Raw genomic sequence first — 21,342 nt, forward strand, 5'->3', positions numbered from 1 at the left:
AATGCCTTTGATCAGCTGTGACTGTTTGGTGTCTTGTGCTGGCAGGTTAAGTGGAGGGGAGTTGTATCGATCCAAATCACAGCAACACTTGATAAAACTTAATTCTTCCTTCACCTCTCCAGATCGTCTTTTTTTCACACAAATGCACCGCAACGTTCACACACACACACACACACGCACACACGCATGATATGCTAGTCAAGAATAACTTAACACCTTTCTCTTTATCTTCACAGATGGATGATACGACCGAGGATTTGGGTCCGAGGACTGTGTGTAAGACGTCATCAGTCATTGTCACCTCTATATCCAGCCCGTCCATACTGCACAGTCCCCCTGGTTACCATGGCAGCCACAAATTGGCCAAATCTTATGGCCCGGTTGCCAGGGAGCCCCTTGACATAGCCAGACTCGAGACAACAGCATTACCATGAACTGTGTGGACAGAAGTGCAACACTTGTGTGTAATCTTGAGAGCGTGTTTGTGTGTGTTTGTGTTTCCCTTTGTTGGAATTTTCTGTAGCAGCATGCAGTTTTGCTAGCTATCAAAACCAGAGCATGCTCTTACAAATTTATTTGCACAAGAAAGAGAAAGAGAGAGAAATGCTCAGTAAATGTACCGTTTGTTTGGTTTTTTTTAGACATTTCATGGTTGGGGATGGTTTACCTCAGAGCTGGAGGCCACACATCAGCCTTAAAACAAAATGTGAAGAGTTCTTTCCATAGGGTTGATTTTCTTTAAGATTTTCATTTTAATTCTTAGTTCTGAGGAAATATTGTCACTATTTGTAGAAAACATTCCACGGACACTGTCTGGTTTGCTTACTTCTCTTAGAGATGTCAACCACTGTGTGCGTTGAACTCCCAAACATGTTAGGAGCAATGAGTTCACACCAAACAAGAATATATTTATTTATGCAACTGAATTATATTTGAAGTTAATGCAAAGACGCATGTGGACACAAATTCTCATTGGGAAATGCAAATTACACAGATTGAGTGGGGAAACCTGAGCAAGCTGTACGCACAAATAGTGCTAATTCATGTCACATTCAACTCTTTACTCATTTAAGGTTAGAAAATCTGATCTTCAGCTAATCATTCAAACCACATGACCTATAATTATAAAGATACACCAATAACAAAGGACCGAAAGTAAAGGTGAAGGTTTATTCATCTGGGTTTTATACTTGTACAAGAAAGTTAGCGCTGCGCCATCGTTATCGATCTTGTTTAAAGAAAACTGCACGACAGAAATATTTGGGTGAATACAGCAACAACATTATTTGATTCCTGTCTGGTGTGAACACGACCTAAAACATGTTTTTAAGAGAGCAATCTGCAGGAGTTTGCATCTCTAAGGTTAGAAGACTGTGTTTGCAAGATGTTGGAAATTTCATGTCTGTAAAAAGTGGAAACTGGAGACTTGTGCCTTAAACTAAAAACTAACCGGTTCACACCAACTAGCTAGTTATTTTACCAGTGTTCAACATTTATGTATATATATGCGTTTATGGTAACTGTGGCCAAATCAGACATAAAGAGTTTACACACACTTCCAAACACACAAGGTCTAAAAGTTAAACGCAACAGGAGCTAATCCACTGATCTGTGGTTCAGAAAATCTTGAGTGGTAATTACTGGATTGAACTCCAGTTCTATGAGCGTGTGCTGCATATTTTACCCCTTCAGTCAGCTGCGGTATGAGTAATATTGACCATGGCAGAGAGGCATCAAGTGTATGCGAAAGACAGATTTTTTTTCAACTTTTTGTCCAAGACATGTTGATACAATAGAAGCGTATTGCAGCCGTTGTATTAAATAAAAAAAAAATCTCATCAGTATCACGTTATAATGTGATGCTGTGTTGACACATTCTTTTGTGAATCTGAATTTTTACTTTTTTCATGATACTGAATTATGACATTAATGAAGTAAAAAGCAAATACTGTTCACTGCTGCTGCCTTGGCCTGGACACTTTTTAAAACAAGATTTTCTGCTGCTGTGGTCTGTTGTCCGTTCATATATTGAGCCTCCATTGTATTTCTACGCGACTAATTGAAAAAGCGGATAGTTTTAATGTGACTAGTTTTTGGCAGTTGCCGATTAATGAATCGGCTCCAGAGGGTTGGACTTACTCTTACACCTGTAGGGCCCCATGCATTTCAATATGTGTCTAAGTGTAAGCATCATTATATCATCAACAGGGCTCAATAACAGCAGAATCTGCTCATGTCTTAACCCAAGCATGAACTACAATTTAATCAGATCAATAATATAAGTTTAACAATGAAGTAATCACATTATAATGTGATGTATCATGTTACGTCATGATAATTCAGCATCAACTTATAACATTAAAGTGAATTATCATATTATAAGACGATACTAATGAGATTTTTTTTTTAATCTGGCGTGGCAGCAATACACTTCTGTATAAATTGTGTTTTTCAAATGATTTTTCTTTTAAATAAAAAAAAAAAAAGAATCAAAAGAACCCTTGATACCCAACAAGTTTTTTTTTCCACTATGAAAACAGATGTTCAAAGTTCATTCACCATATTTTGTTTTTTGTTTTGTTTTGCTTTATAACTAAATTAGATAACTTGTATCATAATTGATGTATATGAGCACTTACAATCCCACTGAGAGTCAACACCATACTTCATGGCTGTATTCAGACTTAGGCTCCTTCATGTAGTTCTTCTGATAAACAAAGTGACTTGTAGGAAATTTTGAAACCACATGTACAGCAACCTAAAAGCAAACAGGGCAATGAAGCCAAAGTTAAAAGGACGACAGAAACTTAACGCCATGGAACCCAAATAGCCAGAAAACTTGCAAAATTAAAAACTTTTTTTATTTCCCAAATGTTTTGTTTTTCTTTTTAGTCCTGTGAAATTATTCTTTTTCTTTAAACTGGGTTTGAAGTTCATGAAGTCCACTGTGAAAAAAGGTCCAAAATTTGATCAAAGTACTTTTTTCTGCAATGTTGCAGAAAAATTCAGAATTATGAAGAAGTGCAGAATCTGAAACTTTTACTTCCCCACCAAAATGCAGCTGCAGCTCCCAAAATAACTTTGGACAGAGAAAATTACAAATTTATAAGATGATGTCAGCCTGTGCTCTGTAAACGTTTGTGTTACTTCTGATATACTGACTGTTCATTCCAATGCTGCTGCCCACTACTGTGCAAAAAAATCTAATCGCAGCTTTAATTTTTTTTTATAAACTGGGTAATTAGACCCACATAGATACAGTATGCAGCTGACAGATAGCAGCATTAACTGTTTTTATCGTTGATTTTTCCATTCCTGGTGTTGTGAAGTATCACACTCGATATAAATTAGTTCACAGTTGTGTCACAGCACCATAGATCATCATGTAGTGTGTGTGTGAGTGTGTATGATTTGTGTGTATGCACTAAAGAACTGGATTCAGTACTGTACTTTGTATTTCTCTTGATGCCATTCTTTGCTGTAGTATCTTCTATTTGATATACAGGTGTCAGTTTTGTTAAATGACGTCGCTGTTAAGAGTGTGGATTCAGGATTTATATCATAGACCTCATAAGCCAACCATCTCATGACTGTTTTCACCCCTACATTTCTGTAAGTACTCCTCTGCCCTTTTGTACATTTCAACTACCTTTGCGATTCCTAAGACTGCTGCATCTTTGACTATGATTGTACTAAGTGTTCCTTTCATATTGTTGAACTATATCTGACACACACTGTCAACTTTATATCTATCAAGTGATCAAGAGTCCAACTGAGGTTTGAAATCTCTGTTCACAAAGCAACAACGTCACGCTCCCCCAGTTGCTAATTTGAACTTCAGTCCCTTTAATGAATGTAGAAAATTACCTGTTTGAACAAATGAAGGTTGGTTCAAATTTGGAATTATGACAAAACAAATATAGTGATATATATGTATATACATGGAATTTGAATTCTGCTTAACTGAAGTGATGTTTATGAAGTGATGGTTGATTTTGTTTTTCTTTGTACAAAATGTTTTGTCTTGTTATTTATTTTTATAAATAAAAATGTTCATAAAATTGACTTGTGGTCTCCATGTTTTACCTTTTTGGCATTTACAGGAGACATGTCAACCAGGTAGCTAAAGTTACAACAGATGGAAACTTCTCTATAGATAATTGTGCTGTTTATGTTTTTAATGTGAATTCTGCCAAATAAAAGACCAGAAATTGGTTAAAATATTGTTTTACATTTTTTGGTGCAGCATCTGTGAATCAGCATCAGCTGACGGATTATTTTCAGGAATCATCAGGTCAGTTTGCTCAATGACTGGATCCATTCAGATAATAACTGGAACATCCTGATCCTGACGTCATATCTGAACATCATGTCAGCCAAGCAGACATGAAAGACAATTATTGTCATGCTGTTTGACCTGAAAAAAGAAAAAAAAAAAAGGCCTCCAAGCATCTGCCAAGAGCACCCCACAGAGGCCACAATTCTGAAAATAAATAAATGAATAAATAAATAAATAAATAAATAAATAAATAATAATAACAACAACAATAATAATAATAATAATAATAATAATAATAATAATTATTATTATTATTATTATTATTATTATTATTATTATTATTATTATTATTATTATTATTATTATTATAAAAGAGAACTTCTTTGAAAAAGTCCCGTTGGGGTAAATAACTCTGGAGAGTAAAATTCTAATGTTTTCCAAAATTTTTTTTTTTTTTTTTTCATATATTAGATTTAAAAAAAAAATAGATTTTTTAAAGATGGAGTGGATAAATAAATTTGTCAATGGGAATACTCCTAGGGCTGCTTTACAGACATCCTAGAGCAAAAGAACAACTCGAAACTTCTTGGAAAACTTTTGAAAACACCAAGGCTAACCTCTTATATTTTTTTGTTTAGTTCAGTTTATTTTAGTTTTTTTTATTTTAGTTTTTTTGGTGGTTTGTTTTGTTTTGTTTTTTTTTAAAAAAGAGGGGTGACCTCTAACATTTTTTTTTCATAAATTTGACCAAAAATAACATGCTGAAAAAACATATTAGGGACACTTCTTAGATGCTCAAAAGGACAACCTAGTCTTCCAGGTAGAGCTCTTAGCATTTTTAAACATTTGGAAATACTGAAAAACAGAAACTACTGAAAAAAAAAAACTTGTGTTTTTCATAATTAAACTTCCCTTCCAAAAAAAGAAAAAGAAAAAAGTTATTAAACACATTTGGGACACTCCTTGGGTGCTCATGAAAACACCCTGGTGGGGTTTTTTTTGTTTGTTTGGTTTTTTGTTTTAAGTTCTTAGGGTACACCTTTGAGTGTTTTACAAAATAGAACAAAAAAATGGAAAAAGAAACTGGACTGAACCCTTGGATACTGTTCAGCCTTTCTAAAAGAAATTGTGGAAAAAACACAATCAGGACACCTGGAGAGCTGTTTTAAAGACACCCTAGTGTTGAATTAGTCCACAGGATACACCTTTTGGTGCAGCTTGAAATTCAGAAAATTTGGGAAAAAAAAAAAAAAAAAAATCATTTTTGAGTGAAATTCTCTGAAATTTTTGTCCCCTAGTTAAGCCAAAGAGGTAACCCTTGCATTTTAGAATTTTGAAAATTGAAAAAACAAACAATAGATTTTTAATGCATTTGGTTCTGAAGCTGCGTTGGCACAATATTTCAGAAAATTGCACTAAAATAGAGAAAGTCAGACAAAAAATAAAACAAATAGAATTTTGAAAATTAAATAACACAAATTTTCAGGCTTGATCCAGAATCCAGAGTTCCTTTCAATTTTATCACACAGGCTCTATAGTGGTTATATTTTTTAGATAATTTCATTGAGAAATACAATGTTTTTTTTTTTTTTTTTACCAAGATGGACTCTTTGCTGGAATGATTTACAGATTTAGTCTTCTTTCTGAGATCTTTATGTTTTGTTTTTTTTTTAGTTTTCATATCACCTGTTAAGATTCACCTGTGCACAACCTCTATTCTAATGTGTGTGTTTATAATATTTACAGGAGCATTAAGCCTGTGAAGACCCATGTCACCATCTTCTGTTTTTTGTTCACTTAACCTTAACAGCTGTGGTTTGCTAATTGAATTGCCACGTACGACACGTACACACATGAACACAGTTACACACAAAGTGACATGCACACACGGAGCTGGCAGCTCGAGAAGCTCGGCGGGGGTGTTTTTCGAGGATCAATGCTGAGTAATTTGTTGTTTCCTTCCCTGAGCAGAGACTGTGAGGCTGTAAAGCGACTGACATCTATGCAGAGAGGCTGATTGCAGATAATAAGGTGCTGGCAGCATGAAGTGATAGCAGTATAAAAGAGAGAAGGAGAGAGAGACACAGGGAGAGAGGGAGAATGTGTTGCAGTAAGAGGGGTCTATATTGGCCATGTGAATCGGCAGTGAAGCATTCTGGGGCTTCGTGTTACAGGCCTTATAAGGGCCAGGGCCCCTGTGTCTCAGCTCACCTCAGCTATTCTTAGGCTGTGTGTCCCTCACCCTCAGCAACTCTGCAGGCAAGAAACTCTTCTCTTTTAAAATTAACTTTAAAGTTGACTTTTTAAAGTTTGTAAAAATAACTTTTTAACTTTCTGGTTTCTGGGTAAGAAGTTTGAAAGCTGTGTCTTGCAGTGGCTCATCCAGGTCTTCTACTGTGTTCATCTAGTCATGTGTGTATTTGTGTGAACGAATGCATGCTTGTGTGTGTCACAGAGGTTCCACAGCACCTGACCCACCCACCACCACCACCCCAGGGTGTTTGTCCTGAGAGCTGGGAGCAGACGGGGAGAGGCGGTAGAGAAGCCAGGGCCGACGGAGGAGAAGCGAGCAGCAAGGCGCCGTCAGGGACAAAAAGGATAGCGGGTGGAGGACGAGGGCACGCCGAGCAAAAGGAGAAGCCACACAGCCAGCAGGAGTTGTCTGAAGGAGGAGTGTTGACGTCTAACCGAAGATGAGTACGTACACAGTGACTCTGAATGGCCCTGCTCCATGGGGCTTCAGACTACAGGGAGGAAAGGACTTCAACATGCCACTCACCATCTCCAGGGTAAGGACACAGTCGCCCTGTACCGAGGGAGATTTGTTGTGACAAAGAAAATTATAAATAAACCAAAGGGAACACACAACATGACATTGAAGCTAATAATGCACCATGACGACACAACACAGAGGCACAATGAGATGAAAACGCACAAAACATATTCAAAACTCGAGATCTCCTCAGACTTCAGTGCACTGATTGACTCTGGACGGTGAAAATCAACAAATGATGCACTCAATAATATTAAAACAGAACTCAACATCACCAGTTAATTAAAAAAAAAAATCAAAATTTTAGCAACATTTTGTTGAGCCCAGATGAAATTGTCAACAAAGATGAAAAAAAAGAACACTTACCATCAGTCTGACAAAGATTATGAAAAGTTGATGCGTAATTGAATTTACTACAGCTAGAACAAAGTGCTTAATGTGAGAAACAAACCTGAAATTTTCTTAGCAAACTAAAACAATCATAAGTTTGACGACAAAGTTTTGCATGGTTAAGTCTATGTGAATTTGCATGTGATATGTGTGTTTAGGCATATGTGTGTGTGTGTGTGTGTGCTCGAGCAGAGCTGTGGTTATGTAATGTTGCTGTACGTGATGATGACAGGGGGGGCTCAGATGTAATCTCCAGAGAGATTTCTAGAATAGAGCGGCAATGGAAAGACTGGAATAGTAGCGCTACTGCTGTCCTGAACTTTAAGAGATCAAAGGTTTAAAGTTTAAAGTTTTTCAATTTTTTTTTCAGTAAAAGCTTACTCAGAAAGCGTTAGATTTCAGGCTGATAGATTATCATTGAGTCATCAGCATAGAGGGGTAACTTTGCAGCTTTTTGGCCGTCACGTTTATCCAAACAAGTTGACTGTTTTTTTATTTGAAATCATTAATTGTCAAAAAAAGAAAACATAAAGACAGAAACATATAAAAATGTCTCGTTTAATACTCGTCACTACTTCCAACCTCTTGTTACGAAACTGAGTTACGGACTCAACATAACGAGAGCATCAATGCTTAATGTTGCTCTAAGTTCCATTTTCATCTGAATGATATTTGTAAGTCAATTTCAAGACAAATTGAGCTAAAGGAAACTCCAGCAGCAGAGACGAGGTGTCTCTGTCTCGTTCCCTGGCAGGACCGCTGGTGTATTTACAGCGTTTTCTTTAAATAGCACTGGAGGAGAGGTGGATGGAGACGGATGGAGAGGGCTTGGAAAGAGGAATGGGGCAGGGAAGACTCAAGGAGGGAGAAGAGAAGCTAATGGCAGCTTGTGTTACCTTTAGTAAGCCTTTGTTATTGCGAGTTATTCGCTTTGGGGTTCACCTTCCTGAGCCCAACCCTAAGAGGACACAGCGTGGTGAAAAACGGATGAAGGGAGGATTTAATAGATTCAGTGGCAGAGGGAGTAGAACAATGTGGAGACTAACTCTGTCCCCTCACTTTCAGCTCCTCATTCTTCAGCCCCGATTGATGCTCAGCTGGTGACCGGGCTGCTTTTTTATCGATCACAGCTTCACACGTGCTGCTTTATTGTCCTTTGATCCCCCCCCTTGTCTTGAACAACCAGTGGGGGAAGCTTTGATCCACGTCAACTGTGACATTGTATCATCGGATTTGTGTTCATCCTGTGGTCATGTTGGGCTCCGACAGGTTATCATAAAACACTTCAGCTTGACGTGACACCTTGGGGTGCAGTTACAGTTTGACGTAACGCCGCCAGGGTTTGGATTTCAGCTGGATTTTGCCAGGAACTAAGAAAGGAAAGGGGAATGAGGACAGAGGATTTCTTACATCTTGCTCCCCAGAACCATTAGTTATGTGACATGCCAAAGTTTTTGTCTTTTGTCCAATGATAAAACCTGTTATCAGCAGGGCTTTAAGAGCTAAAACACCAAAACAAGGCTAAAATAGTTGCCTGATCATGTGTCATCCCTGACACTTGAGCATATTAACAAGCTGTTTTGAGTTAAAACAAATAGAAACAGCTTTTCTCTGATAAGATGAGTGGAAACAAACACTCTAAATCCAAGCCAGTGTTGCTCTTTCATTAATATCCAATTATCACAGAATCACCCTTTTGATCCACTTCCTGTTTGACGCATATGAAAACATGCATGACAGGGTAGTTAGCAGTGCTGTGTGTCAACACATGTGTTTGATTAGACACAGGAAACAAGTGCAGAAAAACATTTCTGTGACCAATTTCACCTCCCATACTGCCACCTACTGTTACTCTGCTCTCTGCAAACACACACAAGCAACATGAATGAAATGTTAGATAGAAAAAAAGAGATCTAGGTGACAAAGGAGAGAGAAGGAGAATGAAATTTGTTGGTTAAGGGTGTCGGCACAAGTTATAAATTTAAGAGAGAAGCAGAAAGAAAGAGGAGAATTGAGGAAATGGTGTGTGAATGTCAGCAGCAGGTGTGTGGGAGTGGTTCTGTGTGTGTGTGTGTGTGTGTGTGTGTGTGTGTGTGTGTGTGTGTGTATGTGTGTGTGTGTATGTGTGCGTGTGTGTGTTTGGGAGGGGCTCGGCAGGGTCAATCACAGTAAAGAAGCCAAGCAGGCATCAACAGCGTTGCTTATTTTTAACTCTTTAACGAGTCGACTGTAAGCTTAGACCCAATACTGTATGTCCCTGCAGGCCTCTGAGCTCATTTAAAGCTCCTCTCTGTGGAGTTTAAGTCAGGCTTTGTGGGAGCTCGAGCCAGCGGGATGAGGACTCAGCTGAAGGTCAACATACGACTGACGAGTGGAACGCGTGCTATATTAACACTGCAGAGAAAAAAGGAGTTCCTGTGACGAAACTCATCTGGTTTAACACGAGATCTGACGTCTCTTCATGACCAAACCAAAGATTAAAAACCTTAAGAGCTGCTACCACAGGGGACAGTGTCAGTGATGGACCAACTTTGTGTTCAACAAACACTCATTGTGAGCCATAGATTTGCCCACACTTACATCAGAAAACACGAAAGGCTCATTTATCCTCCCTTTACATTTAAAAGGTATGCGTCCGTTTCAAACGATGTTACCATTACTGCTCACATACTTCCATGCGTCCTTTACGTTGGCATTGCTGTTAACCAATACATCCACCAGGGGGAGCAGCCCAGGGCCAAAAGTTTATGACAACAACAAACTCAAAATTATTCATGGTGACTGTGGTGGAGGTATTGCTAACAAACCTCTTGCATGAAGGATAAAAACGGGGGCAGCGTTGTAGCAGGCAGTGGTCGGCGAGACTGTTAAATGCATCACGAAAGTTCTGCCATTGTTACTTTTTCTTTGTGTCTCACTAAACCTACGTATCTGGTAGTAACAGCAACACATTTTCAATTTGGAAACGTACAGAAAAACGGATGAAATGAACACGGAGCACAGACAGGTTTGTATTTAATGTGAGCATAAATGGGCTTTTAGAACACATTTACAGGACTGAATCCATAAAGACATAAGAGACATTGCAGGCGATATGAAAATTGATGCAGAGCAAAAGATCCTCCCAGCAGTGAAAATACAAGTTAAACTGTTTAAAAAAATATGATAAAACTAACTACAATATCTTTACATTCAACCTTAAACATGGACTAAGGGAATAAAATGTTTCATGAGGCTTTGCAAACCCTCCTCTGAAAGACTTGTTTTCTTTTTTTCTTTTTTAAAGCCAATAAGCTTTTCAACATGCATTCTTCAGATTTTTCTTTTGTGTGACAGGTCAGCAATTAGTGTCCTGTCAATCACTGGAAGCCGGACTTTAATAAAATCCCTAATTTGTGTCAAAGAAACTTTTTAAAACTGTGAGGATTTTTCTGGAATTGATATTGCTTGAGATAAAAAAGAATACCATTCATCTTTTTAGTTGTTTTGAGATTTTCTCCCTCTTGAGCCGACAGGACTGTGTATAGATTAGAGATATAGAGAAAGAGTGGGGCTTGACGTGCAGTGAAGGGGTGCTACAGGTTAGAGCCAGACCAGGCTGCTGACTGTTGAAACGTAGCCTCTGTACATGGGGTGCAAAGACAAACTTTATATCAATCATTGGTTCGATTGGCGAGGTGTTGGTGTCTGAGTAAACCAATGATGCTGATACAGCCTGAAGAAACACTAATTACACATAAGACCACTCTATAGGTGGCGCCAAAATTAGCGACAACAGGAAGTTTCTTACAAGAAGTGAACAGAGCAAATTTTAACAGAATAAACATTATCCAGAGAAAAGTGGGAACTATTTCTCATCTAGTTTCATGATATTAGATTTGTTTTTGCCAGAGTTATCCCCCCTCCTGCTGGCCTTTAGATATAAAACCGGTTTAAAGCAATTAATCATTTTCTCACTGGGCATCCTCCTCTAAAAATACTGCTGCTTTCTTCATTAATCCAAGCCGAACTCTCAGATACAGAGGCTGATTATCCTCTTGGATAAAACGTGGTTTCACTTTGTTGGTCATGAAATATTCGCTGGACTCTCTAATTTTGCTTCGTCAGCTTCTTTACCTCTGAGGCTTATTTACTGATCTGCTGCGTACGCAGAATAAATTCGCATTAACTCACATGCAATGTTGTTCTGACCAGGGGTTTGAGATGGTCCAGTTAGCAAATTCTATAATTCGCATTCACAGTTTTTAACTCGCAAAGGTTCTTAGTTTCTAATTAAACACCCACCTGAAGGGAATTAACCCAGCAACCGAACATGGCATGTAGCTACAAATGTTTTTCTCTTGCCTGTTTCCCCGAGGAATCTGTGTCAGTGGTCCCAGTCTGACCTGCTCTTTGACCTCTCCATAGATAACTCCAGGCAGCAAGGCGGTGGGCGCCAACCTGGCCCAGGGGGACATCATCTCAGCCATCGACGGGGTCAGCACCGATGGGATGACACACCTGGAGGCCCAGAACAAGATCAAGTCTGCCATCCATAAACTGTCCCTCACCATGCAGAAGTAAACAACCAGCCACACGAACACACTTGGGAGTGAAAGGTGTAAAAATGGCCACATGATTCACTGACATCTTATTTTTCATGCTTTAACCTCCAGATCAAGACGTCCTGCACCAGTTCCCACAGCAACTCCAAGAATGGATTCACCCATGCCCATCATCCCACATCAGAAGGTATCAGCACACTCACAATGAGAAATTAATAATGAGCAAACAGACAAATTAACTTCTGACAAGTGTAGACACACGCTTGTCTGTGTGATATTTGCGTTGATGTCTTCTGTTGATGAGGATGTCAAAGAGTGGGCTGTAATAGTGCCAACAGATGGTGTTCTGCTGCCCTCTAGTGTTAGATATTCAAACTGCTGAAAGCCTTGTGCAGACTAAACAAAATAAACATAACGATAAAAACATAAGATGTCATTTGGGGAGCTAGAAACTGCAAAAGCAGGGGTTAAAAAAGTGCAGTAAGTTAAAACAAATGTTTATATTTCCAAGAGATGTCGTAAGCTCTAGGGTTGGGCCTGCTTTCTTCTCATATTCCCATATCATGATCCTGAAACCCTCCTCAATCGACCTCACTTTTTAATCCCTATCCCAGCATTCATCCCTCCTACACGTGGCACTATATCAGGAGCATATACACAAACATACCTGGCCTGACGCCAGGGTGCAGAATAGCAGGAGATCAGGCATCAGGGTCGCCTCAGGATCAACATTACAGGCCTGATCTGATACGACGCTAAAGGTCGAGAGGCCTCAGAGACTCCTCTGAATCTCTCAAGATAACATGAACGGGCTGTTAGTTTGTTGTGGATCCTGTGAATGGTGCTGGTTCTTTTAAACATACAATAAACATAAAAGCAGGGAGATGATGGTGCAGAAGTCCAGTGAAACTTTTTCTTTTCTGCTGCTTCAGCTGACTGACTTCCTCCTTTGATCCGGGCTAATGAAGCTCCCGCTTTTCTCAAATACTGTTACAAACTGCAATTCCTTCAAACTGAGCTTTAATGCCTCAAAACCTGCCGGTGAAGCTCAGCTTGAGGTCTTAAATTACAGGTGAGGTCATAAGAAAGTGACAGCTTGTTGCAAACACTTCACAGTAGAAAGACTCAGTTTCCCATGAGCACCTTTGCCCACAGTTAGAAAGACATCACGCTTAATGTTGAGAAGTCCTCACAAGGCCTTTAAATGACAAACAGTGGGATGTTATGTTTTGGTGGTGCATCTGTGAGTTCATGAAGACAGAAGCCTTCAGATCAGAGCCTTGACAACAGCAAGGGGCAACAGCAGGTTTCATTTTAAAGAGATTTCCATGGGCTAAATTTTAATTTTCCATCAGAACATTACTTTTAAAACCAGGTTTAGTCTTTATCCTGACTGAACGAATTTTGCAATGACACGAGATCAGTCGTGGCCACATTGAGGCATCTCTCCTCAGTGGAACGGCATGAGTTGGGTGAAGCCTGGGCCATGGAAAACTTGTGGAAGTTAATTAAGGGCGCAATCTGCCTGACATATCACATCCAGGTCTCACTGATGTGTTTCCCCTCTGGAGCCAGGCGGCTTTGCAGCTCACCATAAGTCAGGAGGCAGGAAACGTGCCTGAGGCGGAGCGCAGGACGATGACGGCAGTATCATGCCAATGGCCCCACCTCACCCAGTGCTTGGACACTCTGATTACACACACACACACAGGCACACACACACACACACACACACACAGGCACACACACACACACACACAGGAGAGAGCAGCTGTTGAACATGGTCATGGAATGTTTCCCTCTGGTTACACACCATCATCATGAATCCCCAAGATGCCGTACCTGAGATAAGCGCCCCCTCCTGAACTCATCACGCGCTGTACTGACAAATCAGCTGCTGAAGCCTTTTTGTCTCACCTCAACTCCTGTGACCTTAAAGTGATCATCTCAAAACAGATCTCAGGGATAAATATCAGAAGAAAAGATGAAAAATAGGCTCTTAAGCTAAATCCAAAAATTCTATCTCCTAAAAAATAACAGGCAGCAGAAGAAATGGCGAGCGGTAGTTCATCTTGCAATTTTAAATTTTGTGTTTATAAAAGAGGTTAAAAAATGATGATATGTATAAAGTCACAGCCAAACTTAGTGATTTCTAAACGTTGATGGGACACAGAGCTCTGACCAAAGGGGTGCCAGAATTTCAATGTTTGGTACAATAAGTGTAGTTTTTCATTTTAAGGGGTCTCACCAAAGCAGATGCCTTTAATTTTCCTCCCACAGGCTGGGTTCATTTTGAGTTCATCCTTCTTATGTTGCAGAGTTGTTCAGATCTGACATGTTTGTGAGTCTCTGCAGCAGAGACCGTCTGTCATCTCTCCAGCTCCTCCTCTGTATGAAATGACCGGCGTCCTGACATGAGTAGATCAGGTGTAGCGTGCGTGTCGCTGTGTGTGTATTTGCGTCCGTTCTGTGCTAAATGTATCCCCCCCATCCTGCGTCATGTGATCGAGACGCTCCTGCTCTTGTCAGTCACTGCTGGTGATGCAAGGGAAGCTGGGAAATATCCCAGTGATGAGAAATGACTGCTATTCTGACCTGTGAGGGATGGAGGGGTGGAGCTGCATTGTTTCCTACAAAACACACACACTGGTTATTGTTACTGTTGTAACACCTGCAGCTGATCACCTCATCTCTTGTCTCTGTGGTGTTTTAGGTCATCGCCAACACAGCTGCAAAGTCAGTACTGTCCTGTTTCCCAGCTGTTCATGTGCATGAAGTTTGAATCAGTAGAGTTTAGTTGCCGCTTGTTTTGGTGTGAAGCTAAAAGTGAATTCCTCTTTGTGTTTTCATTTAATTGCTGGCCTGAAAACACAAACTATTAACAGCATCCAGGCAGTGGAATCTACTAAAAGTTACCCATTTGTTGTATTTACACAGAGTATTGTAGAGGACACTTTGATTTTGACTGCACAACAGTTGTTTTTTTCGTAATAGATAAAGAATTTGCTAAACTTCACTTAATCATCAAACATGAACTCACTTACCTTAATAAACTTTTTGTTTTTCCAAACGTTTTTTGGCTTGTAGCTCCTCCAACAAAATCTCACAGATTTTCACTGTTAGAGTGTTAAAATGTTGAGCATTATCAGGGGATCTGTGAGTTTACTTTTCACATTTCTAACCTTTGTACTTTTAAAAATACTCAACATTTCTAACATTTTTTGGTCCATTAAAACGAATGGAGATTATTCATAGCCGTGAAAACCACACAGCTGATGATGTCGTAGAGGTTATAAATAGGACTAGTGCGGCTAAAGTTGTGGTTAGGGATCAACATTTCAACATTCCAGCATTTTCTGCCAGGATACGCTCAGAGCTAGTTTTCTTTCTAAACTTCCATATTTATGAATGTAAAAGTAGAAGATTACTTATTTTGTAAAAATGTATAAACATGTCTGCATATTAATGTTTGAAAGTAGAGTTTATGGGGTTAACAAAAGGATCAGGATCAGATTTCAGATTTATTATAAGTAAATTAGTTTAACATTCAGTTGTAACATCATGAAAATCAAGTTATTAAGTTATGAATGACTAAAAAAGTTATAACTCTACAGGAAAAAAAACATACATCAATGACACTGAAGTGTCATGTAAGTTCATTAATTTACAAGAAAAAATTTGAAAATGTACAAAATTAACTTTAAAAATGCAGACATTAAATGTTGATGTTATCTCATGGGACAATATCACACTTGCATTCTTTGATGAATCTGTAAAATAACACTAAGTATCAACTAGCTTCAAGCAGCAGGTTGAAGTTTTCTCCCACAGTGTGGCTCTGATATCATCACAAAATATTAATCTCCTGTTTTATTTTCTCATTAAAACCAAAAGACATATTATGCTGATTTGTTATTGTGGTTTTTTTCTTCAACTGCTGCATGTTTGGTTTTCTTCTGGACTGGTCTGACAGTTTGAACATTAACCCTTTGATGACGGTTGTCATGAATTTGCAACATATCCTGTCAGGTCTTGATGCAGCTGAGATAACCTTTGTATCCCACCAACGCCTATTGATTCATATCTGACACATACCAAGGATCATATGAAGTTCTGAATTTAGTCGACATGTTTTGCATTTATAAGAACTTCTCTTTTCAGTCTGATTTACACATTTTACACATTTTACAGTCTTTGCTCTAAATTTGCCTAACATTTGAGGTGTGTTTCTTCTCTGTATTGTACCACACACACACACACACACACACACACACACACACACACACACACACACACACACACACACACACACACACACACACACACACACCGTCCCTAACATTAAGTTGTACAACATGCTGACCCAGTTTCCTTCCTTCACTTTGGTGCTTTCTCTTCCTCTCTTTCCTCTCATATTCCCATCTCCCTGCCCTGACTCTTAACCTCACCTCCACCCCCTTCACCTGACACCACCCTCAACCCCCCACCTCCCCCCTACGACCCACTGACCTCTGACCCTGACACCCACAGTGTGGAATACACTCCCAGCTTCAACCCCATCGCCCTGAAAGACTCTGCCCTCTCCACCCACAAGCCCATTGAGGTGAAGGGCCCCGGAGGAAAGGCCACCATCATTCACGCCCAATACAACACACCAATCAGCATGTACTCACAGGACGCCATCATGGACGCCATTGCAGGGCAGTCGCAGGCCAAGGGACACGACAGGTGAGGTCACAAGGAAACTCTGGGAGTCTGGTCTTAAGAAGCTTCCCTCACCCCAAACACATTACATCCTCTCACTTCCAGCAGTCGAAGCAGCCCGAGTATGGTGTCAAATTAAAGGGTTAGTTCACCCAAATATAAAAAAAAATGTATAGATTCCTCACTTACTGCCAAGAGTTTATAGCTAACAAGGTGTTTAATTTTTACAGGATGACTTGAGTGGTGTTTCTTTTTCACCAGGGCTTCAGTCTGATGTTTCATCTCTTTAGATCTACTAACATTTTCTTTAAGGCGCTCTTACCTGAGGAGTATGAGTTCTGGAGTATAGGCCCTTATCAGTTTTCATAGGATGGCAAAAATAACATCTATAAGGCAAAATTTTATAGGTGGTAAAATATTTTAACAACATTTTCAGCAACATTTAAAAAAACAAAAAAAACAAACAAACTTAAATTAGTTACTGTTTGGAAAAGTGAAATTCTTACCTGTACATGTCATGAACAGGATGTAGCAAACAGAGTAAGGATATCTACATATCTTAGATCTTTTTAGTAAGTAAGAATGTGTGTTTTTTAGTGATTTGGGTGAATAAACCCTTTCCGATCCTTCTTCTGAAAAGCCCAAAAACACAAAAAGCAGCTTTCAGACACTAAAATCTGTTCAGCCTTTGCTGCAGCGACTCTGACGTCTCCTGTATGCCCGGGCTTTTCCATGTTGTCTGTGTCCGTGCCCCGAACTCCTCTGTGCCTTCACCCACTCTCCTCTCCTCATTCCATCCACAAACAAACAACCAACCACACCTGTGCTGTCCTCCACCCATCCCTCCCCATCCTCCCCTCCTGGTTGTGACCTCAGTGAGGAGGCCGGCTCTCCCTTGGCGTAAGTACAGCAGCGCTCCTTTTCCTTCCATCCCGCCTCTCCTCGTACCCGTGTCTCCTTTGTTTTATCATTTCTTTAACAGCTTGTGCACCGCTCCATGTGTCTCCTTAACATCCCATCAAACTCGTTTGGGTTTCTAAAACATTCTAAAATGTTTTTACTTTATGTTTCATCGTGTGTTTTTGAGGTTTCATGTGTCCAACTAAAGTTTTTCCTGATTCTACACTAACCACAAGGCCTTCGAGGATTTAATGATGTGTGTTGAGTAACTCGAGGTACTTTGGCACAGAGTGTGAGAGTGTCAAGGATTTTTTTCCTCCAGAGAAAAGCAGCAGAGATCAACGCGGTGTGGGAGACCTGGTGGGATTTCATGGCATGGGAATGTTCTAGAGCAGGGGTGGCCAACCAGTCAGAGACCAAGTGCCACAAAAATTACTGTGGTACTACAGAGAGCCAAGTTACACACGTGGTCTTACAAACACACTTCCTCTCACACACAAGGAAAATGACATAAAATGAAAATCAATACATTTCCAATTTTCAAAACAACTGTGTTTGTGTGTTTAAATTTGTACTAGAGAAGAGAAACTAAAACTTAAGTATCAATCCCAACTGATCCCATCGTTAGCATCCATATATATGTATATATATATATATATATATATATATATATATATATATATATATATATAGTTTAGATTGATCAGCACACCACTACTCATGACTATATATATTCTTATGAATGGATCGAAGAGCCACACACCGTAAGGCAAAGAGCCACATGCGGCTCACGAGCGACAGGTTGGCCACCCCTGTTCTAGAGGTTTTTAAAGGAATAGTGCCAAATCATTGGTTGATAGGGCAGCTGTTTCTACTTCCTGTAAAATCTACAGACAACATTTATGAGCACCCTGAATGCGATCAGTGATCATACTGACCACATTCTGAACATGGATTTCATTTGGGGTCCCCATGTGGGGTATACACTCAGAGCTCTGACTGACCTGTCTGTCCCACAGTGGAGCTCTGCCTGTCAAGGATCCTGTGGTGGACTGTGCGTCTCCAGTGTACCAGGCAGTGATCCGGCCAGGAGGTGCACCCCAGGATATGTCTGAATGGGCTCGCCGTGCTGCCAACCTGCAGTCCAAGAGCTTCAGGATCCTGGCCCACATCACTGGCACTGAATACCGTCAGTACACTGATTTATCCTCCGCTTCTTTGGTCTCTTCTTACCTCTTCATCTTTCTGATAATCATCACCGCTGATCCTCCTTGTTCAGACTCAGTGATCATATCGTACCAAATCCTCTTCTTCTTCTTTTATCTCCATGCAGTGCAAGACCCAGATGAGGAGGCCCTGCAGAAGTCTAGGTGAGGAGGGACCATGAGATGGTAGCTCTTCATTAAGTCTAAAAAACTCACACAAACTCATTTGTCTTCTGTAAAAAGAGCTATGGGGGGATTAATGTTTGTGCAGAAACTTTTTGTAGGCTGGACACGGTGATTTAAGACATGAAGAAAAACAAAAACAAATTAAATAGAAAACCAAATTGTTTCAGTTATCATGCTTTATGAATGCTGATAGTTGTTTTTTTTTCACCTTTAGATACAGTGAGGCTGGTGGTTTTCTCTTGTTTATCTTTCTTTGTATTTGTTAATCCAAGCTATCCTACACCAACCAAAATAAAAAATTGAGTACATAAAGTTAAAAGTTTACATTCAAACACCAACAGATGTAATTTAAAGTTCAAGAAACATTGGGAAAAAATCCAACTATTTTATAAAAGTAAAAAGTTAAAAAATATATATACATTTTTAAAAGTATTTCGATCTTTTTAGGAATATAAGACAAAACATCAGCAAATAAATTTTGATTCACTCTTTTGCTTGAAAATAGTTTGTGGTTGGAGTGAGTGGGCGGGGTTTGGCATTAACCTGGAAAACTGAGTGCATAAAGTAGCCAGTTTTCACCAACAGCAGAAATACATTTGTTTGTAAGCAGGGCTTGACATTAACACCGGCCAACTGGCCAAATGCGGGTGGATTTCGGCAGTGGTTGGTAACACCACCGCTCCCACTGGCCACTTTGGCGGGTTGAATTTTATCTCAAACATGGAGCAGAGAGACAAACAAAAAGATGACTCTGATGATGAAAGCTCTGAGGAAATTTAGTTAACCTCTCTTCATTGTCATTCTCATGAAAAAAGAAATGATTTTCTGATTACAATTGTTAATAAATATTTAAGCAGACAGTGTCTCTTGCTGAGTTTTTATCAGTTCCCCTTTACCATTTTATTATAGGCAATAACAAACTAAAATTTTAATTACTGTGTCTTAATAGACTGCATATTTTCATATGAAAGGAGCACAGTGTTACACACAACTTTATCAGAGCTGAATACCTGATTAAGGACCTGTGGATCTTAACATTGATCTAGTCTTGTTTTGAGTGTGCATAGGGGTCATTTACATTTAAAGAGGTTGTAAATCTTTTTTTAAGTAAACTTTAGCATGTCACATCGGCTTAAATCATATTGAACATAATTATCCAACAGCAAATTGTGGCCACTGAAAATACTGAGTGGCTAGTAACTCAGGGATACCACTAGCCACAGTGGCTGGTGAGCAAAAAAAGTTAATGTCAAGCCCTGTTTGTAAGTAAAAAAAAAAAAAGTAAAAGTAATTTTCTTAGTGCATTGAATTAAAGTTGTCAGTGTTGCTCAACAGGTATTGTTTCTGTTTCCTTAATTTCAGCTGTTATGATAAACTGAATTATTAAATTGTGTTTTACGTACCAACTTTTATTGACAAATACAAGTGTATTTTTAAAAATTACTTACTTTATTTTCCTTCACACCATCAGGGAGAGGTTTGAGTCCGAGGTGAAAGGGCCCCGCTTCGCTAAGCTGAAGAACTGGCACCACGGACTGTCCGCACAGATCCTCAACGTGACGGAGTAAAGAGGAGCCGGAGGATAAAAGCGATAGAGGGGACATTTAAAGGAGAAAAATGGACAAAAGCACTGGAGTTAACAGGAGAAGGGGTAAATTATGGAGGGAAAAAGGAGCAGGAGGAGCTGAAGGAGACTCCTCATAAATGTGAGATAGTGTTTAGTCGACATTAGTAGGATGTGAGATACTAACTGTTAGCGTGAGGATGCTAGTGTTCATTAGCTCAGAGTTACCTGTCAAATGTATCTGTCTGCTGCTGAGACCTGATAAAGCCCTGGGGTATTTCTTTCTTTCTTTTTTTTTTTCGTTTGTTTGGGTTCTGTCTCTCTTAAATTCAAGAGAAATTGTACAAAAATGTTAATTATTCAAGTCGGGATGCAGAGCGGACGACGTTTCTTCTTCGCCCTACGTGTAGTATAGCACATACTTTGAAAACATGGCGTTTGACATTACACGCATGCTTGTGAGAAGGACGTGCAAACAGCCAGATTCACCTTCATGCACAAACACAGTATGTACAAAAAATGCACTCAAAATGTACTGATATCAATGTGAATAAATGTTTTCTTTAAACCAGACGGCTGAGTGGAATTAAATGGAGTTTTACTTCTGTCATTTTTTATGTTTTTGACGTGGAAGAAGTGGAGTTTAGACTTTTTGAGGAACAAAAACGTTTGGGGAGGGAATCTTGTTGCTTTTTCTTTATCAATATCTACTCACAGTTACACATATTAACATAAGCATTCATTAAAACCACAGTAACAGCAACTAGGAAAACATTCCTTCATTTCCATGAATAGAA

The 21,342-nt window shown here is 39.4% G+C and overlaps 2 protein-coding genes across 5 annotated transcripts in view; both read left to right on the forward strand.

The window, feature by feature from the left end:
• The window catches only part of opn4b (opsin 4b), a 37,953-nt gene extending 33,970 nt beyond the window's left edge, over positions 1-3,983 (forward strand). For 2 of the 3 annotated variants that reach the window (XM_074663528.1, XM_074663529.1), the window contains one exon: positions 237-3,983. In XM_074663528.1, coding sequence (XP_074519629.1) covers positions 237-434 — 198 coding nt within the window. In that variant the 3' untranslated portion in view covers positions 435-3,983. The remainder of the gene's footprint in view (positions 1-236) is intronic. The other variant, XM_074663530.1, reaches the window with a different exon arrangement.
• A 2,754-nt stretch (positions 3,984-6,737) lies between these two features.
• Positions 6,738-21,039, forward strand: ldb3b (LIM domain binding 3b). 2 transcript variants are annotated; one of them, XM_074663642.1, is made up of 9 exons: positions 6,738-7,068; positions 11,850-12,001; positions 12,098-12,173; positions 14,700-14,722; positions 16,517-16,714; positions 17,567-17,590; positions 18,610-18,779; positions 18,924-18,960; positions 20,453-21,039. In XM_074663642.1, exons 1-9 carry the CDS (start codon positions 6,973-6,975, stop codon positions 20,547-20,549), a joined length of 873 nt encoding a protein of 290 aa, XP_074519743.1. In that variant the 5' UTR covers positions 6,738-6,972; the 3' UTR covers positions 20,550-21,039. The 2 variants fall into 2 exon arrangements, with proteins under 2 accessions (XP_074519743.1, XP_074519744.1); XM_074663643.1 differs by lacking the exon at positions 17,567-17,590.
• Positions 21,040-21,342: the final 303 nt, after the last annotated feature.

Source organism: Halichoeres trimaculatus, unplaced genomic scaffold, assembly GCF_033239565.1.
Source record: "Halichoeres trimaculatus isolate MK-OKI-2021-1 unplaced genomic scaffold, fHalTri1.1 fHalTri1_scaffold_23, whole genome shotgun sequence".
Lineage (NCBI taxonomy): Eukaryota > Metazoa > Chordata > Actinopteri > Labriformes > Labridae > Halichoeres > Halichoeres trimaculatus.

What these genes read in the sequence shown, in the direction of transcription:
- ldb3b (XM_074663642.1), top strand. Translation starts at nt 6,973, where the DNA reads ATGAGTACGTACACAGTGACTCTGAATGGCCCTGCTCCATGGGGCTTC. An exon ending in CAGGCCAAGGGACACGACAG is followed by an intron (nt 16,715 to 17,566) that starts GTGAGGTCACAA and finishes TTGTGACCTCAG; the next exon opens with TGAGGAGGCCGGCTCTCCCT. An exon ending in CATCACTGGCACTGAATACC is followed by an intron (nt 18,780 to 18,923) that starts GTCAGTACACTG and finishes ATCTCCATGCAG; the next exon opens with TGCAAGACCCAGATGAGGAG.